Raw genomic sequence first — 20366 nt, forward strand, 5'->3', positions numbered from 1 at the left:
CTATTCTGGATGACCTGCAGTTTGGAGATCTCAGTGATTTTGGAGGTGGGGGGGGGGCTGTATTCCAGATGACCTGAAGTTTGGAGATCTCATTGTTTTGGGGGGTGGGAGGACTGTATTCTAGATGACCTGCAGTTTGGAGATCTCATTCTTTTGGGGGTGGGGGACTGTATCCAGATGACCTGCAGTTTGGAGATCTCATTGTTTTTGGGGGCGTGGGTGGGCGGGGCTCTATTCTGGATGACCTGCAGTTTGGAGATCTCATTGTTTTTGGAGGTGGGGGGGCTGTATTCCAGATGACCTGCAGTTTGGAGATCTCATTGTTTTTGGGGGCGTGGGGGGCTGGTTTCTGGATGACCTGCAGTTTGGAGATCTCATTGTTTTTGGGGGTGGGGGCAGGGGTGCATTCTGGATGACCTGCAGTTTGGGGATCTTATTATTTTTGGGGGTGGGGGTGGCTGTATCCCAGACGACCTGCAGTTTGGAGATCTCATTGTTTTTGGGGGGTGGGGGGTTGTATTCCAGATGACCTGCAGTTTGGAGATCTCATTGTTTTTGGAGGTGGGGGGGATGTATTCCAGATGACCTGCAGTTTGGAGGTCTCATAGTTTTTGGGGGTGGGAGGACTGTATTCTGGATGACCTGCACTTTGGAGATCTCATTGTTTTTGGGCGTGGGGGGCTGGTTTCTGGATGACCTGCAGTTTGGAGATCTCATTCTTTTGGGGGTGGGGGGCTGTATTCCAGATGACCTGCAGTTTGGAGATCTCATTGTTTATGGAGGTGGGGGGGGGGCTGTATCCAGATGACCTGCAGTTTGGAGATCTCATTGTTTTTGGGGGTGGGGGTGCATTCTGGAGGACCTGCAGTTTGGGGATCTTATTATTTTTGGGGGTGGGGGTGGCTGTATCCCAGATGTCCTGCAGTTTGGAGATCTCATTGTTTTTGGGGGGTGGGGGGTTGTATTGAAGATGACCTGCGGTTTGGAGATATCATTGTTTTTGGGGGCGTGGGTGGGCGGGGCTGTATTCTGGATGACCTGCAGTTTGGAGATCTCATTGTTTTTGGAGGTGGGGGGGCAGTTTGGAGATCTGTGTGTTTTGTAGGGGGCCCTCTATTCTACATGGCCTGCAGTATGGAGATTTCTGCTTTTGGGGGGGCTCTATTCGACATGACATGCAGTTTGGAGATCTCTGTGTTTTTTGGGAGGCTCTTTTCTGGATGGACGGAAGTTTGGAGTTCTCTGCTTTATTTTGGGGGGGCTGTATTCTGTATGGCCGTCAGTTTGGAGATATCTGTGATCTCTGGAGGGCTCTATTCTGGATGGCCGGCAAATTCGAGATTTCTCTGCTTTGTGGGGAGGTGCTGTATTCTGAATGGCCGGGAGTTTGGAGATCTCTGTGTTTGGGGGCAGAGGGGGGCTGCTCTATTCTGCACAGCCTACAGTTTGGAGATCATTGTTTTGGGGAGGGGCTGTATTCTGGATGACCTGCAGTTTGGAGATCTCAATGTTTTTGGGGGGTGGGGAGCTGTATTCCAGATGACCTGCAGTTTGGAGATCTCATTGTTTTTGGGGGTGGGAGGGGGTGCATTCTGGATGACCTGCAGTTTGGGGATCTTATTATCTTTCGGGGTGGGGGTGGCTGTATTCCAGATGACCTGCAGTTTGGAGATCTCATTGTTTTTGGGGGTGGGGGCGGGGGTGCATTCTGGATGACCTGCAGTTTGGGGATCTTATTATCTTTGGGGGTGGGGGTGGCTGTATTCCAGATGACCTGCAGTTTGGAGATCTCATTGTTTTTGGGGGGTGAGGGGCTGTATTCCAGATGACCTGCGGTTTGGAGATATCATTGTTTTTGGGGGCGTGGGTGGGCGGGGCTCTATTCTGGATGACCTGCAGTTTGGAGATCTCAGTGATTTTGCAGGCGGGGGGGGCTGTATTCCAGATGACCTGAAGTTTGGAGATCTCATTGTTTTGGGGGGTGGGAGGACTGTATTCTGGATGACCTGCAGTTTGGAGATATCATTGTTTTTGGGCGTGGGGGGCTGGTTTCTGGATGACCTGCAGTTTGGAGATCTCATTCTTTTGGGGGTGGGGGACTGTATCCAGATGACCTGCAGTTTGGAGATCTCATTGTTTTTGGGGGTGGGGGCAGCGGTGCATTCTGGATGACCTGCAGTTTGGGGATCTTATTATTTTTGGGGGTGGGGGTGGCTGTATCCCAGACGACTGGCAGTTTGGAGATCTCATTTTTTTGGGGGATGGGGGGTTGTATTCCAGATGACCTGCGGTTTGGAGATATCATTGTTTTTGGGGGCGTGGGTGGGCGGGCTGTATTCTGGATGAGCTGCAGTTTGGAGATCTCATTGTTTTTGGAGATGGGGGGGCTGTATTCCAGATGACCTGCAGTTTGGAGATCTCATGATTTTTGGGGGTGGGAGGACTGTATTCTGGATGACCTGCAGTTTGAGGAGCTCTGCTTTCTCGGGAGTCCAAAGTACACGCAGTTGCAAGAGTCCAGTTCAGACGTCACTAGGGACTGGACTGCCTGCCTTTTATGTAGCATGTCATGGGCGAGCATGACCCTTCTAAACATGTGAAGGTGGCGGTGACCGCTGCCTGACACTGATGTGCATTGGTGGGAGAAGGAAAGATGCTGCTGGGTAAGGACACCCACATGAAAAGCGTTAGACACTGAGACTGGGGTGGACCCGGATCCCTTGGCCAGTATCCCGGGATGGCTGATGCTTGGGCTGGACCACAGAGCTGGATATCTGGTTTAATCAGAGACCGCGCTTCATCCCCATTGTTGGATGGCTGTCGGTGGGCACTATGGCGCTGCCCGATGACAGGGCGCGCAGGCGGCGGCATGACTTTGCACGCCGCAGCGTGCAGCATAAACGGGGCGTTCCCGGCCGCGCGGAGTGACCGGGAAGCCCGAACCACAAGGACGTGTGCGGCTGAGTCCTTGGGGGAGCCGGGGCTTGCGGACAGCACTGGGGGGGGTGCCAGTAACCCCCAACAGTGGAAACGAGTGGGGGAGACGATGCCCGGGCCCGGCAGTGATTTCAGAATTTTTTTTTCGCTGAATCGAGGTCGGATCATGACTTCGTTTCAGGCCGCGGGTAGTGCGTCACCCAAAGCGGCTGGCGGCCATTTTGTCCTTCAGGCCGTGGAACTTCACGAGGCTCCGGTTTGAGCTCTGAAGTGAATCCAGACCTAATTTTTGGAACATCTGGTAGCAGGCAGCTATACCTACACACACATGTGCCCAATTGGTGATTTTTTCATTTTCTTGGGTCTCCTACGTGGAGTGCAAGCAAGGAGGAGGGCTAACATGGCTGGGCCTGCATAGCCCATTGTTCTTCTTGCCTGAATTTTTGGAACAGTCGAGGGCTGGAGCCTTCTTCATCCTCTACATCATCACAGAGGTGTGCTGCAGTGACTTTAATGCTTCTTCATCAGGCTGGAACCATCTTCATCCTCTTCATCATCACAGAGGTGTGTTGCAGTGACTTTAATGTTTTTCATCAGGCTGGAACCATCTTCATCCTCTTCATCATCACAGAGGTGTGTGGCAGTGACTGTGTTTTCCTCCCTGGTGGTGATTTGAGTCCGAGTTGCGGCCCCCATCTCCCACACTGGGGGTTCCTGTGCGCTCGAGCTCATGAGTGACACTGAGGATCAAGACGATGCACCAGCAGCAGCAGCAGGACTGCAGGTGCAGCAGCCTCTGGGTGGGCAGGCAGGTCCTCCAGGTCCGCTACCTCCTGTGCAGCCGGCGGTGGTACCCGTTCTCCAGAAGATTCCTCCAGCTATGGCCCAGCCTCGTGCGCAGGCGGCCCTGCAGCCCATTCCGGAGTTTGATGTGTCGGGCCCACCTTCCAGCTTGGGGCCCAGATGGAAGAGGTGGGTTGATCGCCTGGAAATGTACTTTCGCGCCGCTCAAGTGGCTGATGATGACTCCAGACTGGCGACCATGTTATATTCAGCAGGGCCCTCAGTTCAAGAAATTTTTGAGTCTCTTCCGCCGGGGGATGGGTCCTATGGTCAGGCAAAGGCCGCCCTTCAAGCGCATTTTCTACCTCTAGCCAACGCGGAATATGAGCGCTTTGTGATGCTATCCGCCAAACAGAAGGAAGACGAGACTCTGGACACTTTTTATGGACGCCTGAGGCGCCTTTCGTTGGCTTGCGCGTGGGGTGATGCTGAAGATATGATAAGGACCATGCTCATACAGGCGTGTTCTTCAGGAAAGCTCAGGCGACAAGTGCTAAGGGAGTCTGGAATCACACTCCCACGCATCCTTGAACTGGGTAGGTGCCATGAGGTGTCCGAGGCGAGGGCAGCGAGAATGGAGGCTGGGTCGCGCTCCATCAAAACCGAGGAGGTGTGTGCGATGTGGCGCGGTGACAGGGGCACCAGAAGACCTGACGGTGGCCCCCGAGACAGAGCTGGGAGGACAGGTGAGTCTTGCCAGAAGTGAGGCTACGACCTGCCCCACCCAACGGAATGCCCTGCGTCCGGAAAGACTTGTGGACGGTGTGGGCTACCAGACCATTTCTCAAGAGTGTGCAAGGCAGCGATGCCTGTGCTGGTGCCGCGAAGCCCCGCCCGGCCCATCTTCAGTCGCCAGGGTCGACCGCCCAACGTCGCTCAAGTAGACCAGGGCGAAGAGGATGTCCAGGCAGAGGAGGCTGACGAAGATGAGGAAGAGAACATCTTTTTTGTCTCAAGTGTGGAGGTCCTGAAAGGAAAGAACAGGAGACAGCCGATGTGTGGTGGAGGTAAACCATTCTCCAGTCCCGGTCCTGGTAGACACGGGGGCGTCTGTCAATGTGATGGCCCGTGGACAATTTGACGCCATGGACCGGCCTCCCAAATTGGTCGCACCCAAGGCCCGCATCTTTGTGTTTGGTGCCATTGACCCTATCCCATTAGACGGCGTCTTCGTGGCCAAGGTGGAGCACGATGGATCCCAGATCACTGCAAGGTTCTATGTGACACCAGTGAGCAACAACACCTTGCTGAGTTGTGCAGCGGCGGAGGCCCTTGGCATTGTCAGCTTTGCGTACTCTGTCTATCTAGAGGACATCAATGATTTTTTGGAAAAGTTTGCCGCACTATTCAAAGGGATTGGACAGATGGCTGGCGATCCAGTGAGGCTGCACATTGACGAATCCATGCAGCCCATCGCCCTGAAACATCGCAGGGTACCGTTTCACCTTCGTGAACATGTCGATAAGGAGCTGGACAACTTGGTCAATCTCGACATCATAGAGAAGGTGGAGGGTCCAACTCCCTGGGTATCCCCAATCGTGGTGGCACGAAAACCCAAACAACCTGATGCCATCCGGATCTGTGTGGACATGAGGTTGCCGAACAAAGCAATCAAAAGAGAAAAACACCTCACCCCGACGATAGATGACATCATTGCCGAAGTACAAGGCGCTCGCTTCTTCTCGAAGCTGGACCTCCGAGCGGGTTATCACCAGGTCGTCCTACACCCTGAGTCGAGGTACATTACTACCTTTACCACCCACCGAGGTCTGTACCGTTACAAAAGACTGAGCTTCGGGGTGTCCTCGGCGGCGGAAGTGTTTCAAAACATCATCAGGGGCGCCCTAGCAGACTTGGAGGGCGTCCTGAATATTAACAATGACATCTTGGTGTTTGCCCGAACAGAGGTAGACCATCTGAGATGCCTGGCAAAGACGTTTGAGGGACTGCAGTCCCTGGGCCTCACCCTCCACAAGGAGAAGTGTGAATTTCTGCGACCATCGATAGAGTACTTTGGCTTCTTGTTTAAGGAGGGGGGGTGTCACCTGATCCTAAGAAGGTCCAGGGCATCAGAAAGGCACAGCCTCCAGAATCTGTGTCGGATGTGAGGAGTTTCCTGGGCACGGGTACCTACTGTGGTCGATTCATCCAGAATCCTGCCTCCAGGTCAGAACCGCTCAGGGCGCTGACAAGAAAAGACACCATCTGGAACATGGCCCGCTTGAACAAGCAGCCTTTGACGACATCAGGGGCGCCCTGGCAGCAGAGGACACCATGGCCTTCTTTGATCCCGTGTTGCCATCGGAGATCATTATCAACGCCAGTCCGTTTGGTTTTGGCGCCGTGCTGACACAGATCGACCATGATGGGGGTGTCCGCCCGGTGGCATACGCCAGCAAGGCAATTTCGGAGGCAGAGCAGTGATACTCACAGATTGAGCGTGAGGCGCTGCCCGTACTCTGGGGCTGCAGGCACTTCCGGCTCTACGTTCTTGGACGCCCGGTGACAGTGGTGACGGATCATAAACCGTTAATTCCCATCCTGGTGTGTTCATCCTCCAAGCCGCAGGCACGAATTGAGAGATGGATGCTCCCCCTCTTGGAATATGGAGTCACCCTTGTGTATCGGCCGGGGGCGAACAATGCGGCAGACTATCTCTCTAGAAACCCGGGGGCACCTGGAGCGGAGGACTATGACACCTGTGCGGAGGAGGCCGGGTGGTGGTGGAGGCGGCCACCCCGAATGCCATGCCCTTATAGGACCTCGAGACAGCTGCAGCAGATGACGAGTGTTTCAGGATACTGAGGCAATCCATGCAGCAGGGAACCTGGAAGTCGGTGCTGGAGGCCCTAGTGGGCCGCTCCCAGGAGGCCAGAACGGGGCTGGAGCAGTTATGGAATGTCCGGGAGGAGCTGTCGTTCTCAACATCCGGCCTCCTACTCCGGGGAGATCGAATTGTGGTGCCCCAGTCAAAGGTGGGGGAGGTGATTGCCCTTGCACACCGTGGTCACCAGGGCGCGGCCAAGACCAAAGCACGCTTAAGGCTGAAAGTGTGGTTCCTGGAATTGGAGCGGAAGGTGGACGATTTCGTGGCAGCCTGCGTCTGGTGTCAGGCGGCGTCACCCCTGCAGCGGGAACCTGTCATAGGGCGATGCCTCGAGGTCGTTCATGCAGACTTTGGCTCCACCACGATGGGCACCCACTTCCTCGTGCTGGTTGACGAATTCTTGAGGTACCCCGAGGTGGAGTTCGTAGAGTCAGTGGCATTTGAGCATGTCGTGGTGACTGTGGAAAAGGTGTTCGCGGCCCATGGTTTCCCACATACGGTGTACTCGCACAACGGGGCGCCGTTCCAGAGTGAACGATTTGCCGAACTGATGGAGAGCTACGGGGTGGTGCACAGGAAGATCTCGCCCCTGTGGCCAAGGGCAAATGGTGAGGCAGAACAGATGATGAGAACCTTGAATAAGACATTTCGGATCGCACATGGCCAAGGACAGTCCCTCCAAAGAGCCCTCTACCAGTTCTTGAGGGTGTATCGTACCACACCGTATGCATCCACAGGAGTGGCCCCAGCAGAGGCGTTGTTCAAGCGGTGTCCTCGGGGGCTATTACCTGAGGTGGGAGAGAAAGAACTGGGGGTGATTGACAATCAACAGGTCGAGGCTGACCGGCAAATAAGGATTGAGCAAGAGAACATTTGGAGGGGACTTCGCCCACAGCAGCTGGAGCCGGGCGATGAGGTCCTCATTCGAAATAGACATCCCCCTGGGAAGCTCTCCCTACCGTACGAGCCGGAGCCGTTGGACGTTGTTGCGGTCAAGGGATCCATGGTGACTGCATCGGATGGCCGGTCTGAGGTAACTCGCAGCGTGAGTTTCTTTAAGAAGCTGCGGGATCCCAGGACTGATCCACCCCCTGATCCGGACCTGGAGGTCGTCCCTGAGGACGAATGAGAATCATCATGTCTGCCCGAGTCCCAGGTCCGGGGGATGCCTGTGGACCGATTATCCACTCCGGAGATGAGTAGGAGGTACCCCCAGAGGACTGGGCGAGGGAAATCTGCTCACCTCAGCGATTACGTTCTGGGACAGGTATCTGATCATCCTGACAATGGGACCGGTTAAGTAAGGGGACCCGGGTGGATGTTAATAAAGGGGTTTTCAGAACGGGACATGTGAAGTGTTATAGACATATAGTGTGTTGGTTTGCAGTGCATAGTTTTTCAATGTTTGTTGTTTGTGCTCCCGAAAAAGGAGGATTGTGGCACTGCCCGATGACAGGGCACGCACGCGGCGGCGTGACGTTGCACGCCGCCGCGTGCAGCATAAATAACCGGGGCGTTCCCGGCCCCGCCGAGCGACCGGGAAGCCCAAACCACAAGGACGTGTGCGGCTGAGTCCTTGGGGGAGCCGGGGATTGCGGACAGCGCTGGGGGGGGGCGCCAGTAACCCCCAACAGACACTGAAATGTCAGCGAACAAGCAAGGTTTGCCCTCAAAGCGTATCTCAGTGTGGCATCGTCAGCATAGATAGTGACGGCCAGATTACAGTCACTGATACGGGTTTGCAGAGGGTGAAAAATCTGAGGAATAGGATGACTGACCCCTTTGGCAAACCGCAATTTCGGAATGTGCCTTTGGAGGCCCTGTCTTTCCTTTGGTAGCGCAGTCTTTCAGGATTGAGGGAGTCCCCTCAGGACTGTGCTTCCTTTTGACATGCATGGCTTTAGGTGAGAAAGCAGGGTGGAGTGGTCTACAGTATCCTATGCTACTGCAAGGTCAAAAAGAATGACTACGAGCGGTTCACTGTCTCCAATATTCTTCAAAATTCCTTCTCTAGTATTTATTTGGTAAATTCCATATGACTTCCTACAGGGAAGCGTGATTGTATGTCACGGAACAGGTGATTTCATCTCCTGAAATCTCAAAGTTGTTTTGTGACCCGGCATTCAATTGTTTTAGCCTTCAAAGGGAGTTTGGTTATGGGCTGGTCATTTGCTAGAATAGAGGGGTCTGCATTGTGCTTTTAAAGGAGGGGGTGATCAGTGGAGACTTTAAGGGAGGTGGAAGCACCCCTGAAGGGCGGGATGAATTGCAGTGATCGGTAAGAGGGTTTTCCAAGGAGGAGTTCTAGGAATTTGCCAGGTGGAAGGAGCTTGAGGGAGTTCTGAGAAAGATAAGGACCGTTTTGAGCTTCTGGGAGGAGTGGTGATGGATGTTGGAGTACAATGTCCTGCTGTTATGGTGTCTCTGATATCTGATTTGAAGAATGTTGTGAGGTTGTTGACCAACCCTTGTATGTTGTGCTCTGTGTGGACTTGTGACAGGGCTTGGAGCATTCCTTATAAATACTGCAGATTTGTATTGTTATGTTGAGGCTGAATTAATTTATTGGGTGAAGTCTGTATTTTCCTACTTGTGGGTTATGCATCTGTAGTTTATGGCATGTCCAGGGTCTTCTGCTTTTATTCAGACAAGCTCCAATCTGCCGCTTTTATTTTTCAGGCTTTCTAGTTGTCCGGCAGGCCCTTCCTTCGTTGTTCTGGTAGCAGGCTGCACCTTTGTGCAATGTAGGGTGCCACAGTGACCAAAGCTGAGGCGAGAGCCCTACCAAGCAAGAGCAGCACATCAGGGTTCTTTGGTGATTTGGTCCTTGAGGAGTAAGATGGGAGTGATGTGAAGACAATTTGCTGGTGACTTTTTCATCTGGTCTGAATATGCTGAGGGGAGCAGTATCTCAGCCTGAACCAGGCTGGCCCTCCTGTGGGCTCTAGGTTTTCTTGGATGAGGTGCTGGTTCAATATGAAGAGATGGGAAATATCAATATGTGTCATGCTGCACTTGCAGTTGAGTATCATGTTATCTGGGGGGCTTTGAGGTGGCATGTGTTCAGCGTCATGAATTGACGTCGTCCGATCTCCAATCGCTGTGATCTTGTATATGAAGGATGCTGGAACGGTCATGACCGCCTACTCGGCTACAGGATTTGGGTCACGACGTGTAGGTTGGTATGCTATGATAATTGTCAGTCGGGTGTTGACATTATTGGTGTATTTGGCCATTGGGTGTTCAAAGGAAGGGCACGTGCCATTGCTAATAGAAGTGCATGTTGGCGCTGTATAAAACAATTGGGAGTTCTTTGGGTGTGGGTCCACCCTCCCTTCTTGTGATTGTGGTTTTTCACCAGGATTCTGAAATCCTCTGGCGTTTCTAGCCGATGAGTAGTCTACTACGAGCCAAATCTTTTGGTGGCAAGGCAGGCTAATTTTGTGTACTCCAGTAGACTGCTTATGTTAAATTGCATAAATGAATACTGCTAAGACAAAGGTTGCTCAAGTTAAGGTAGAGGTTGGTGTTGTCGTTGAATGACTCTGGTAGTTGGAGGTTGAGGGCAGAGGACATGGGAAGGATAATGTGTCTGGCAGGTTCTCTATTTACCCTCTGGTAGTTGGCGGTATATAAGGTTTACTTGAGGGATTTGTGTTTGTCTGAGATATCAGGTGGTGTAATGCTGCGTTGGCTAAATTGGGTCATGGGGTGTTGATCACTGATGGCCCTGTAGTGAGTTGTTCCTTGAGGGGGAGGGTTCTGTTAGGGTGTTTTGGTTGGGCATGAGGGCATTATGCCCACTCCTCTTCAATCTATATCTTCTATTGGTAATGGAAATTCTGAGATGTCATGGAATGAGTTTCCAATCCTATGCGATGATACTCAGATTTGCATTACAATTGATAAGGTTGAGGAATCTTTTGCTAAGATTTGTGAATGCCTTCAGGTGATCAGAGAATGGATGGCCACCAACCAATTGCAACTGAATGCAGCTAAGACAGATTTTATTCTGTTTGGCCCCAAGCACCGTTCAGCCATTTTAAAGAATCAGTCACTTCCCAAGTTATTGGGAGTTGAACCTAAATGTTCAACTAAAGTTAAAAACCTTGGCTGTATCTGGCAGGACAATCTAGGTAGTGAGAGCCAGGTAGGAGCCAAGGTGAAAGCCATCTTCTACTCTCTGCGACTGCTCTGGCAAACCCTCCCATATATTCCAGAAGGGGATCATGCTATAGTAGTGGGAGCACTCACAAATGCCCACCTAGGCTATTGTAATAGTCGAATGGTGGGCATTCCAAAAAAACAACTTAGCAGACTGCAAAGGGTGCAGAATGCAGCAGTTAGGCTGATTTGTGGATTAAATAAAACCTCCCATGTATCACCCTCATGCTGTTTGCTTCACTGGTTATCGATTGAGGACTGCATTAAGTTCAAGGTAGCATGCCTGGTATTGAAGCGTCTGAACAACCTAGCACCGGATTACCTGAGGGATAAACTCGAGCAGTATCAACCGTCCAGATGTCTGCGTTCAAAGGATCAGGCTCTGTTAAATATGCCCCCATCTACATTTGTATCTAGAGGGGACAGAAGATTTTCGGTGTTCGGACCTAGACTCTGGAACAGCTTCCCCAGAGAAATTAGGACTCTGGATTCTCTATGCCAGTTTCGTAAAGTCCTGAAAATGATTCTATTTAAATAAAGCCTAGTTAGTCTTATTGCAATTGTCCTGTCCTCTGGACGCAATTGTGCCGCTCTCATGGACGGAATGTGATATGACTACAATTTTGGATACTCGTTTCAGCAAAAGTCATCTGCGCCTTTTTACTGTTCCATTTCGAGCTTGTTATACATTTATTTTCAAAATCAATCAATCAATCAATCAATGCCAGCTGTCCTCCCTGCCAGTGAAAGTCTATGAAAGTGGTATAGGTGTTGCTCGTGGGCATTGTGTACCTGGAATAGAACAGCCAGAGATGGGATTTGCCAGATCTGAAATGGTCTGTGAAACGGTAAGACTATTTTTGTAGAAGTCGATGGTGTTCATGGATATGCAACCAGGGGGATTCTGGATGTTTTGGACTATGATTACCAACATCCCACACCATTGACTATTCTGGCTAAGGCTGATATTTGTTGTAGTCTCAAACATCAGGAGGTTGCAGACCACTGATGGCCTATTTGGTATGCAGTGATTATGTTGAACAAATCCAAAAGAACTAATTCCCAAAAAAGAATTTGGAAAAAAAACAAAAAATTGGGTTGGGAGTGGGACTAGTGGTTTTGGGGTGCGCGAAAGTATTAGGAACAAGAAAACAACAAAAAAGGAATTTGTTATTTTGGAATTCATTATTTTGGTATTAGTTGTAATTGGATTTGTTATTTTGTATTCATTGAAATCACATGTATTTGAGAGCTGTTTAGATGTTACTCGAATACCACCATTTGTTTTGGTGGAACCTTGGGTGATCGCAACGGTGTTGAAGGTTAAACAACTAGGTTTTGTTATGTGTGGAGAAGGGGTGGTCTGTGGTAGTATTACACGTCTTGTGGCACTGCTAAGAGTCAGTGGACGGTTGTTCAGAATGTTGCCCTGGGGTCCATTTTTCACTACTGATGATTGGAGGGTGGATTACTCGCAAACAGGCAGAACTGTTGGATGCCAGTGTGCGTCATTCATTGAGATAGGATGGTGATCAGAGATTATGGGCAGGATTTCATGTTGCACAGAAGGTAACGAGTGCACGCCGGGGGCGGAGGCGGCGCCGTGGAGTGGCATCCTGGAGGGGGTGGAAGTACAAGGGGCAGAGCGACTACTCCGCATTGTTCTGCCACATCAAGAAGGATGCCATTCCATGCATGCAGACAAAAGATAAACCAACATTGACATGAAACAATCAATGCACATCCATGCATGGGTGTGATTTTAGGGAGGTAAAAGGGTGTATGTCCCCCACAACTTTCGTGGCACACCATTTTGTCCCCCTCATTGGGCAGGGGCCCCTTTCCTTTAGAAATAATGTCCCCCACCAACAATTCCAGCAAAGTTACTCCACTGCATCCATGTCAAGCACCACCCCAAGTGGGTGTTTGCATAATATGTTTGACTTTATTGGCTCAGCAGACTGATTTCCCAGAATGCCTCAGTACGCTCAACCAGTGTCACTCTTTATTGATAAAGGAAGGAGATGGCAGCCCAAAGTGCAACGCCTGCCAACGCGTGTTCTGAATCCCACGTGGGGGTTCAGCAGAGCGAGAACCGAAGCAAGGTTTAACCACAAAGCCTAAATGATGCACAGCACAGCAACCAAAAGTGATGTCTTCCACATCGACAGGTTGTGCCACTGGAGGCCTTTCGTTTAACCCCTTAAGTGCCAAGGACGAGTATGCTTGTCATTTTTGCATAGACTTGCCAGACAGACCTATGCCGAAGGCCCACACTGGATTGAGTCTTCTGACAGGGCAACCTGGACTTTGAAGCTCACTCTAAATCCCGATCTTTCTTGTCAACCACATTGCACGAGGAAACACGCATGCAGCAGGATGCAGAGGGGCACAAGCAGACACTGGCAAAGAGAGGAGCACCGAAAATCATTCCGTTTCAGATTACGCGTCCCGGGGGGCTGAGGTTTCTCCTTCAAACTGTAGGTGGTGGTGAAATCCCTGAGCCACTAAGACTGGGCCTTGCGGCAGTCAAGTGTTCCCAAGGAGGCTTTGGGGAAGCATCTCTTAAATACAATACATCTTTTATACATCAACCATTGTTTTTGGGACTAGCTACTTACAGTTTTGTGGTGCGTGGGTTATTTAAAACATGGGGTGTATAGAACAACTGCATGAGGTAAATAGCCCATACTTACACTATGCAGTCATGCCATAAATATCTCATGCGATGCCAACCTGTAATTAGCAGACTGTCGAGCCACTACACGACTGCCCTACGTTCAGATCTTTTACTGCTTGGTAAGGTATTACCCAACTTGATTGTTTACAAACGATTGTATGATAAATCTGGCCAAATTCGGCCAGTACCATTCGATCGTTTGTAAACAATCAGTTTGGGTAATCATTACCAAACATGAGGGGTGGGGGTTGCAGGGGTGTCGCCCGCTCCCCATGTTTGGTAGTGATGGCCTTTGGGGGTAACGGGATGCGTCCTCCATTTAGGGAGGTTTGGAGGCAGGGGACAGGAAAAAAAAAGATAAGAAAAGCAGACCCTGCGGCGTCGGATCTGACCCGCGTAGGATGGACGGATGCGACGCCTCAGGGTCAGGAACAAAACGGATGCCAAAAAAGGTAAGCAGGGGGTAGGTGGGAGAGTGTTTTGGGGGAAGTGGGGGGTTTAAATTTGGCCCGATTTGGCCGATGCAAAATTGTCTTCGCGGCCTAATCAACCACAGTCAATTGGGCCGCAAACAATTGTGGCACGGCCAAATCGTATACATCCCTTGGTAACACTGAGGTACAGGCACGACGCCACTGCCGACCTCTTTACCAAGCAGACAGGCAAATATCTAGCATTGACAAAGTGCAATGTTAGTGCGAAACATATGCTGGCACTGCTCCCTTGCAAGTTTGTTTTATTAGTACAAATAAAATGAGTTCCCATGGCTGTGGGTAGATTGGCGCCAGTAAAGACGAACATGTCTGAGAACATGCTTTTGCCCAATAAATGTTACTATCTGTACAACCATCACTAAATCTGTAATTAGGTGGTATTTAAAAACAGGAGGTTTTGCAAATACTGATTGATTTCACTGTTACCGCCAGGTACCTGTAATGAGTCTCATAAACGTGTAAAATTAAGTCTTTTAAAAAATGACATGAGAGAGAGAGTAGCTGAAGGCTTCATTTGCTTTTGCCATTCTTAGTTTCAGTGAAACGCAGACAAAACACAAAATGGCGACCATTTTGGAATGGGATTATTAACAATCGAGCTGTATCAGTTTCAATGTGTGTGCTATTTGGCTTGATTTACATTGGATTCTCATCCGAATGTCCTATTTCAAACGACCCAGCTTTCTTCCATGATCTTCAACTGCCTTACCTTCTTCTTCTCAGACACTCAATGAATAAACTTAACTCCCAGTGCATATCCCACTGGAGGGAATGGAAACACTCCCACTCTAAAATGGTTGCCGCTTCTGTAAAGGAACACATTTGCCATGATCCCTAGGTGGGTGAGACACGCCCTTGACGGTGGCCTTACCTAGAACTCCAAGGCGGTAATTCATGGTGACCACGATAACGTTGCCGTAGGCGGCCAGCACGCTTCCGTCAAACATGTTTCCCGTCCCTTCCATGTAGGAGCCACCATGGATGAAGAGCATGACCGGCTTCTTCCCGCTGTCACGGATATCTGCGGCGGGGAGAAAGAGGAACACAAGGCGTGAACACCCGTCAATGGAACTGGTGGGACGAGGTGGCGGGACGGAGCATGGTGTGACGGGCGGTGGCACAGACAGAATGAAAGAGGACAAGGGGTAGTCTAAATGAAGGGGATGGATCGGAGGTTAACAAGAGAGGATTCCTTAAAGAAGAAAAGGAGGTGTGAGAGAGAAGTTATCTGGGAGGGGAAGTTAAAAGAAACGGTTAGTGAGAACAGGTGGATAGGCAAAGGAGATGGGGCAGCATGGAAACTGACGTGAGTTGGAGAGATGAGTAGTTTGGGCACACAGAAAAGATAGTGCAGGGAAGGGAACACTTGCCCCCACCCCACTATCATACACAGACACCCAGTGTCACAAGCACTGCTGTACAAAACACCAAACTCCAGCGGTCAGCATGCACCCGTGTGCCGAGAAGGTCCTGCCAGCTAGCTCGGCGCAGTCCCTCTGAGTGGATCCCCCCCTCTCCACCACCCTGCTCCCTAGAAAAATGATGGAATTACTAAATGTCGTGCCTCTCATTTTTTTGTTGTTTTATATCAGGTCACTCATTATCTTAATCCTGGTTGCGTTGCCATGGTAACGTGAGGATTAATTAATCCGGTGCATTCGGAGAGCAGTAATTAGAGGCTGCCATGTGCTAATGATGTGTCTCTGACGGCCCTCGCTCATGGCGGCTCTGGGGGCTGCAGTCGATCCGCTGCACGGGCCAGCAGCTGGCTGAGGCCTGGATGGAGCCCCTCGGGCCCCCGGTGGTTCCTGGGGATGGAAATGCACAGCTGCAATGGCACATCACCACACATACCAGTCAACCCCTTGCATCGTGGGCTGTTGTGATTCTGAGGTCTGAAATGTACTTTTGATGGTATAGGTCTTCTTTGCGTTACCTAGAAACCCACTTGGACCAATGCAGTTTTAATAGGGAGTTGGGCCCTATACCTCTTTTTGACTAAAACTTACTTCTTAATTGCTGGCCACCTCACATCTCAATCAATGGGTGTGGGTCTCACAGCTTGCAACACAGTGATGCTTTTGGCCCAGACTCAATAACCACATTCTCCAGTGAGGTCTCAGCCCTGTGTATCCTCATTTTCCTGTAAATTCTTAACTCTAGGTCTAAACCAGGGGTCTGAAACTGTTGGCTTTCCAGATGTTCCGGACAGCGACAACCATGATCCCTGGCCATTGACTCTGCTAGCTAGGGCTGATGGGAGATGTAGTCCAAAAACACCTGGAGAGTTAAAGGTTGCAAAGCCCTGGTCTAAAGCCTTGCATCTCACTGCGGAGAGATATTGGCCATAAGGATCTGTGGGCAGAATGACAGCAGTAGTCCTCTTTCTGAGCTGTGATCACCATCTCACCAGAGGCCAGACTCTTGGGTCGAGATCTTATTCTGGAAGCACAGGAAATGGAATTCATTTATTTGATATAATTTAGAAATTCAGGGTTTGTTGGGTGGTAAGGTAGAGGGCGAGGAAGGAGAGAATGCAGGAAGAGCCGGGACTCCTCATGAGGTGGACGGACATAAAGGCAAGCAAAGAGTACGTTATCTGAAGAGGGTGGGAGCGGGAAAAAGGGCGAGGGGAGAGAACTACTGAGTACATGCTGTGTTATCTTGAGGTATACCGCGCGCCGCTACCATTCGCGTGGTCTCCAGGTGCTCAACATAGAAGATGATGAACTAAAAATGACAAGTAATTGAGTATCGACGGGCCTGTCACTCATTGTGTATGAGATCTCACAGAGTGCTGGTAGTTATGTGCAAGGTGGCTGCCTACGATGGAGTAAGAGATCATGGTGTGCTGTTTATAAGGTAACGTGCTTCGGGGCGGGGGGCTTACTCACACGGTCTAAGAGATGTCTATTTTTTCTGGCTATGAGTTAATCGGTTTAGAAGGTGCTGTCTCTTATGCAGTACAAGTGCGTGTTTGCTGTACGTAAATAGGTGCAGGCGGTGTTTCACTTTGGTGTAGTATGTATGTATCTTCTGCATGAGTTAACTAGGTCCGGACTACATTATCACACAGTGTAATCTAATTGCTCTGGTTTGAGTTCATTTGTATGGTAGGGACTGTCTGTTATGGAGTACGGGATGTCACGGTATGCAGTGATAAAATGGCGCCAAAAATGTCACCTGTGCAAAAAATCGCAGCAATAATGCTGTGGTTTGGCCCGGTATACCATTTAAGGGGAGCGGGGATTGCAGGGGTGTACCCTGCTTCCCTTAAATTGTATAATGGGTCCGAAGTGGTGTCCACCGCATCCTTTATATGGATTGCAGCGTCAAACCACAGCCTTTTTGCCGCAATATTTTGCATCCAAAGCCATTGTTGCCGCGATTTTAACACATGGAACCAATGTCACTGCTTTGTTATAAGTGCACAGGTACAGGGGTCGTGTCTCCTGTGGGTTTATAGGAATATGCCCTTTTTTCATTAGCCGGGGTGTAGTTGGCAGACCACCTGTCTCTCAAGACATGTCAGCACTGAACTTTCAGCCACCCAACCCAGGGACAACTGCTCTTCACAGCCCCACTAGAAATAAAGATGCTAAAAAAGCATCCTCCTCTTCCCACTGTGATTGGATCGATCTGACCCCAGGTGGGTATGCACCGGGAAGGAAAGCAAGATGGCCGCCGCCGCCCTCTCCACCCACACGGAAAGACATCATGCTTGGCTGCATTCCCTCTCCTTCCTTTGTGGACGCTCGGGAGAACACGTCTCTTTCCTGACGACGCTGGCGTTTCCCTTATGCTTTCCCCTCTGCCTCCTGGCAAATTCGCCGGCATTAGCTGAGAAACGCTGAGGGTAGCGGGATATTCTTGAAGCTAAGGACAACAATAACCGGCAAGCAAAAAATACATTCCGTGTTTGGTGCAGTGTGAGATGGCAAGGGCTGCATGACGCTAGGTGAGCAGGTGTGCCTGCTGGCACGTGCGAGGATTCCTAATTGAGTTATGTTTTTACGTGGGAGATGGGCTCTGGTGTGTTTCTTCGCACGCACAGTCTGCCCCTCATCTGGACAGAAGGTTCCCGCTAATGCAAGGGGGCTCCCTACACTTGAGGGGTCTGCAGGAGCAGTGTGGCGAGGTGGAAGATATTCCACCATCTGCTTGTGCGAGGGGGCGTCACTTGGCAACCCATGACGCACAACGCTTGCCGACGGGGAGTGGGCGGTGTAGGTGTGCTTTCCTTTCCCTCTCCCCCATTCTGCTCAGCCTCCTCATAGTAAAAAATGGGGAGGGCTTGTGTAGCCGAAGGCTGGCGTAGTCATTTCTTATGTGAACTGTGGGGGGCCCTCAATAGAGGCTAGGAGAATTCTCCTCGTTAATGCCAGGCTGTACCTTCAGGCAGGCAAGAGCTGGGGCTATTCCCTTTCAGATCGGTGTTGGGGGTGCTCATATGACCAATGGTGGAAGCCTAAATTGCCCCTTCCATCCTTGCCACCACCTATATAACATGTAGTGCCCTTATCGGGCGTGAAACCAAAACGCCCCTCACATCCTTTCCACCGCCTATACCATGTAGTGCCCTTATAGGGCGTGAAACCAAAACGTCCCTCACATCCTTTCCACCACCTATATCATGTAGTGCCCTTATGGGGGCGTGAAACCAAAACGTGTGTCTTTTGACTAGAAGCACGCGCAACTACTGTCGATTCACCGGTTCAGGCAGCACGGTTCCACTGTGTTTGCACCACCTTTCATGACTACTCCTTCGGCTGCATCACCTTTTCCGTGTATCGGGCCCAGCGGTTTGTAGCTTTACCGTCCCGTGTAGAACTGAGTTTGTTCCCTATTGTTATCACCATTCCGTAAAGCTCCCCCCAATCCCCACGGCTCATCCTCTCGTGGGTGCTTTGACCTCACGCTCTATATTCAGCACACGCGGCCATCTTGTAGTCTGTCATTTATGCTTCTGTTGCCCGTTTCAGAGTCCCTCTTCTATTTCTTGAAAGAAACTGCGCAAGGGGTCTGATTTTTATGTCTAACTATCTCTCCAGCTATGTGACCTAATTGAGATTTGGCAACAAATTGATGCATTTTCCTGCACAAGGCATAGATAGGATGTAGCAGAAAAGATAATACAGTTAGCGTATACTGATTTGTGAATCGAGTAGGATCTCAGTTTTTAACATTGGGTAGAACCGGCAGAGGTGTTGTCGATTAGAAAGGGCAAAGGTTTTTCACCTTTCCTAGCATCGGCTGGGGTAGAGGTAATAGCAAGCTCTTTTTTGGAGCTATTAAGGCTAAGCCAATATAGGTCCATCCAGGACTCTACAGTAGAAAACAAACCGTGTAAATTGGTCAGCAAAATCCTCAGCATGACATCCAGTAAATTTCAAACAAAGTTGAGTGTCATCGGCATAGAAGTGACTACCCACACCTAACGTAATGTCACTGTTTTAAGGCGCTATCGAATGATAAAGGAGAGAGCGAAGAGCCCTTCGAGATCCCACATCGTGTTCGTGACACGGTCTCCCAATGAGATGCATATACTGTGGCTCGAAAGAAACAATGCGGACCATCGTAGTGTGCCCTTCGGCAGATGTTAACTAAGTGTGAAACTAAGAATGGCAAGCACCATGTCTGATATGTCCTTGAGAGCAGAGGTTGTGGTGGAGGTAAACAGGTCAGCGAATAATTGGTTGGGTAGCCATCTTTGTCTCACAATCAAACCTGGCAGCGTGGTGAGTGACACTTTTTAAGTGTGAATTACCACTAAACCAGTTTCCAATTACCGACACTCGTAACAAGGTATCCATAGGACTCCATGGGGATTTTGCATTCATTATCTTGGGCGGTAATTCCACCATGGTAATTGGTGCTAATGTGGAAGAAATAGCATCAGCAAATTAATGGAGGTATCTCCTCCATGGTTCACATTCGTAGAACAGTGTGGTAAAGGGGGCAGTCATTTTGTTACCAACACTTTTTCACCACAACACTATGCTCATAATGTGCTGTTCTCTGTGCGTGTCTGAAGGAGCTGCTGGTTCCTCATTTTATTTATTTAATTGTTTTTTTATAACGCGCCTAAAACTGAGTTCGGTTCCTAGGCCCGATTTGAACCTCTGTTGCTCCGTTGTACGTGGTCTTCGTTCCAAGACCAGCATGTTGCCCCTGTGCTATCCTCCGTACACAATATCTGCTGAGGGGTCTAATATCTCCTGTTCAACCACTCAAAGAAATGGGAAGAGGCTGCTCTAGTCTCGACTCGATTGGATCGCTCCCGCCTCTTTCTAGAATGACTTCTAGATTTAGAGTTCAAGGTTTGTTCCATGATCACAAGAGGTGAGTGGAGGTGGACTAGCCCAGAGGGAATTTGGGACGTTTCCCGAAGGTTGGAAGCCCCGAAAGATCAATGGTAGTG

General features: G+C 50.2%; 1 protein-coding gene across 2 annotated transcripts in view; it reads right to left on the reverse strand.

Moving 5' to 3' along the window:
• NLGN2 (neuroligin 2) overlaps nt 1–20366 on the reverse strand; it is a 602146-nt gene that overhangs the window by 107380 nt on the left and 474400 nt on the right. For both annotated transcript variants that reach the window (XM_069644426.1, XM_069644417.1), the window contains one exon: nt 14817–14966. In XM_069644426.1, coding sequence (XP_069500527.1) covers nt 14817–14966 — 150 coding nt within the window. The remainder of the gene's footprint in view (nt 1–14816; nt 14967–20366) is intronic.

This window comes from Ambystoma mexicanum, chromosome 1p (assembly GCF_040938575.1).
Source record: "Ambystoma mexicanum isolate Mex_15411 chromosome 1p, UKY_AmexF1_1, whole genome shotgun sequence".
Classification (NCBI taxonomy): Eukaryota; Metazoa; Chordata; class Amphibia; order Caudata; family Ambystomatidae; genus Ambystoma; species Ambystoma mexicanum.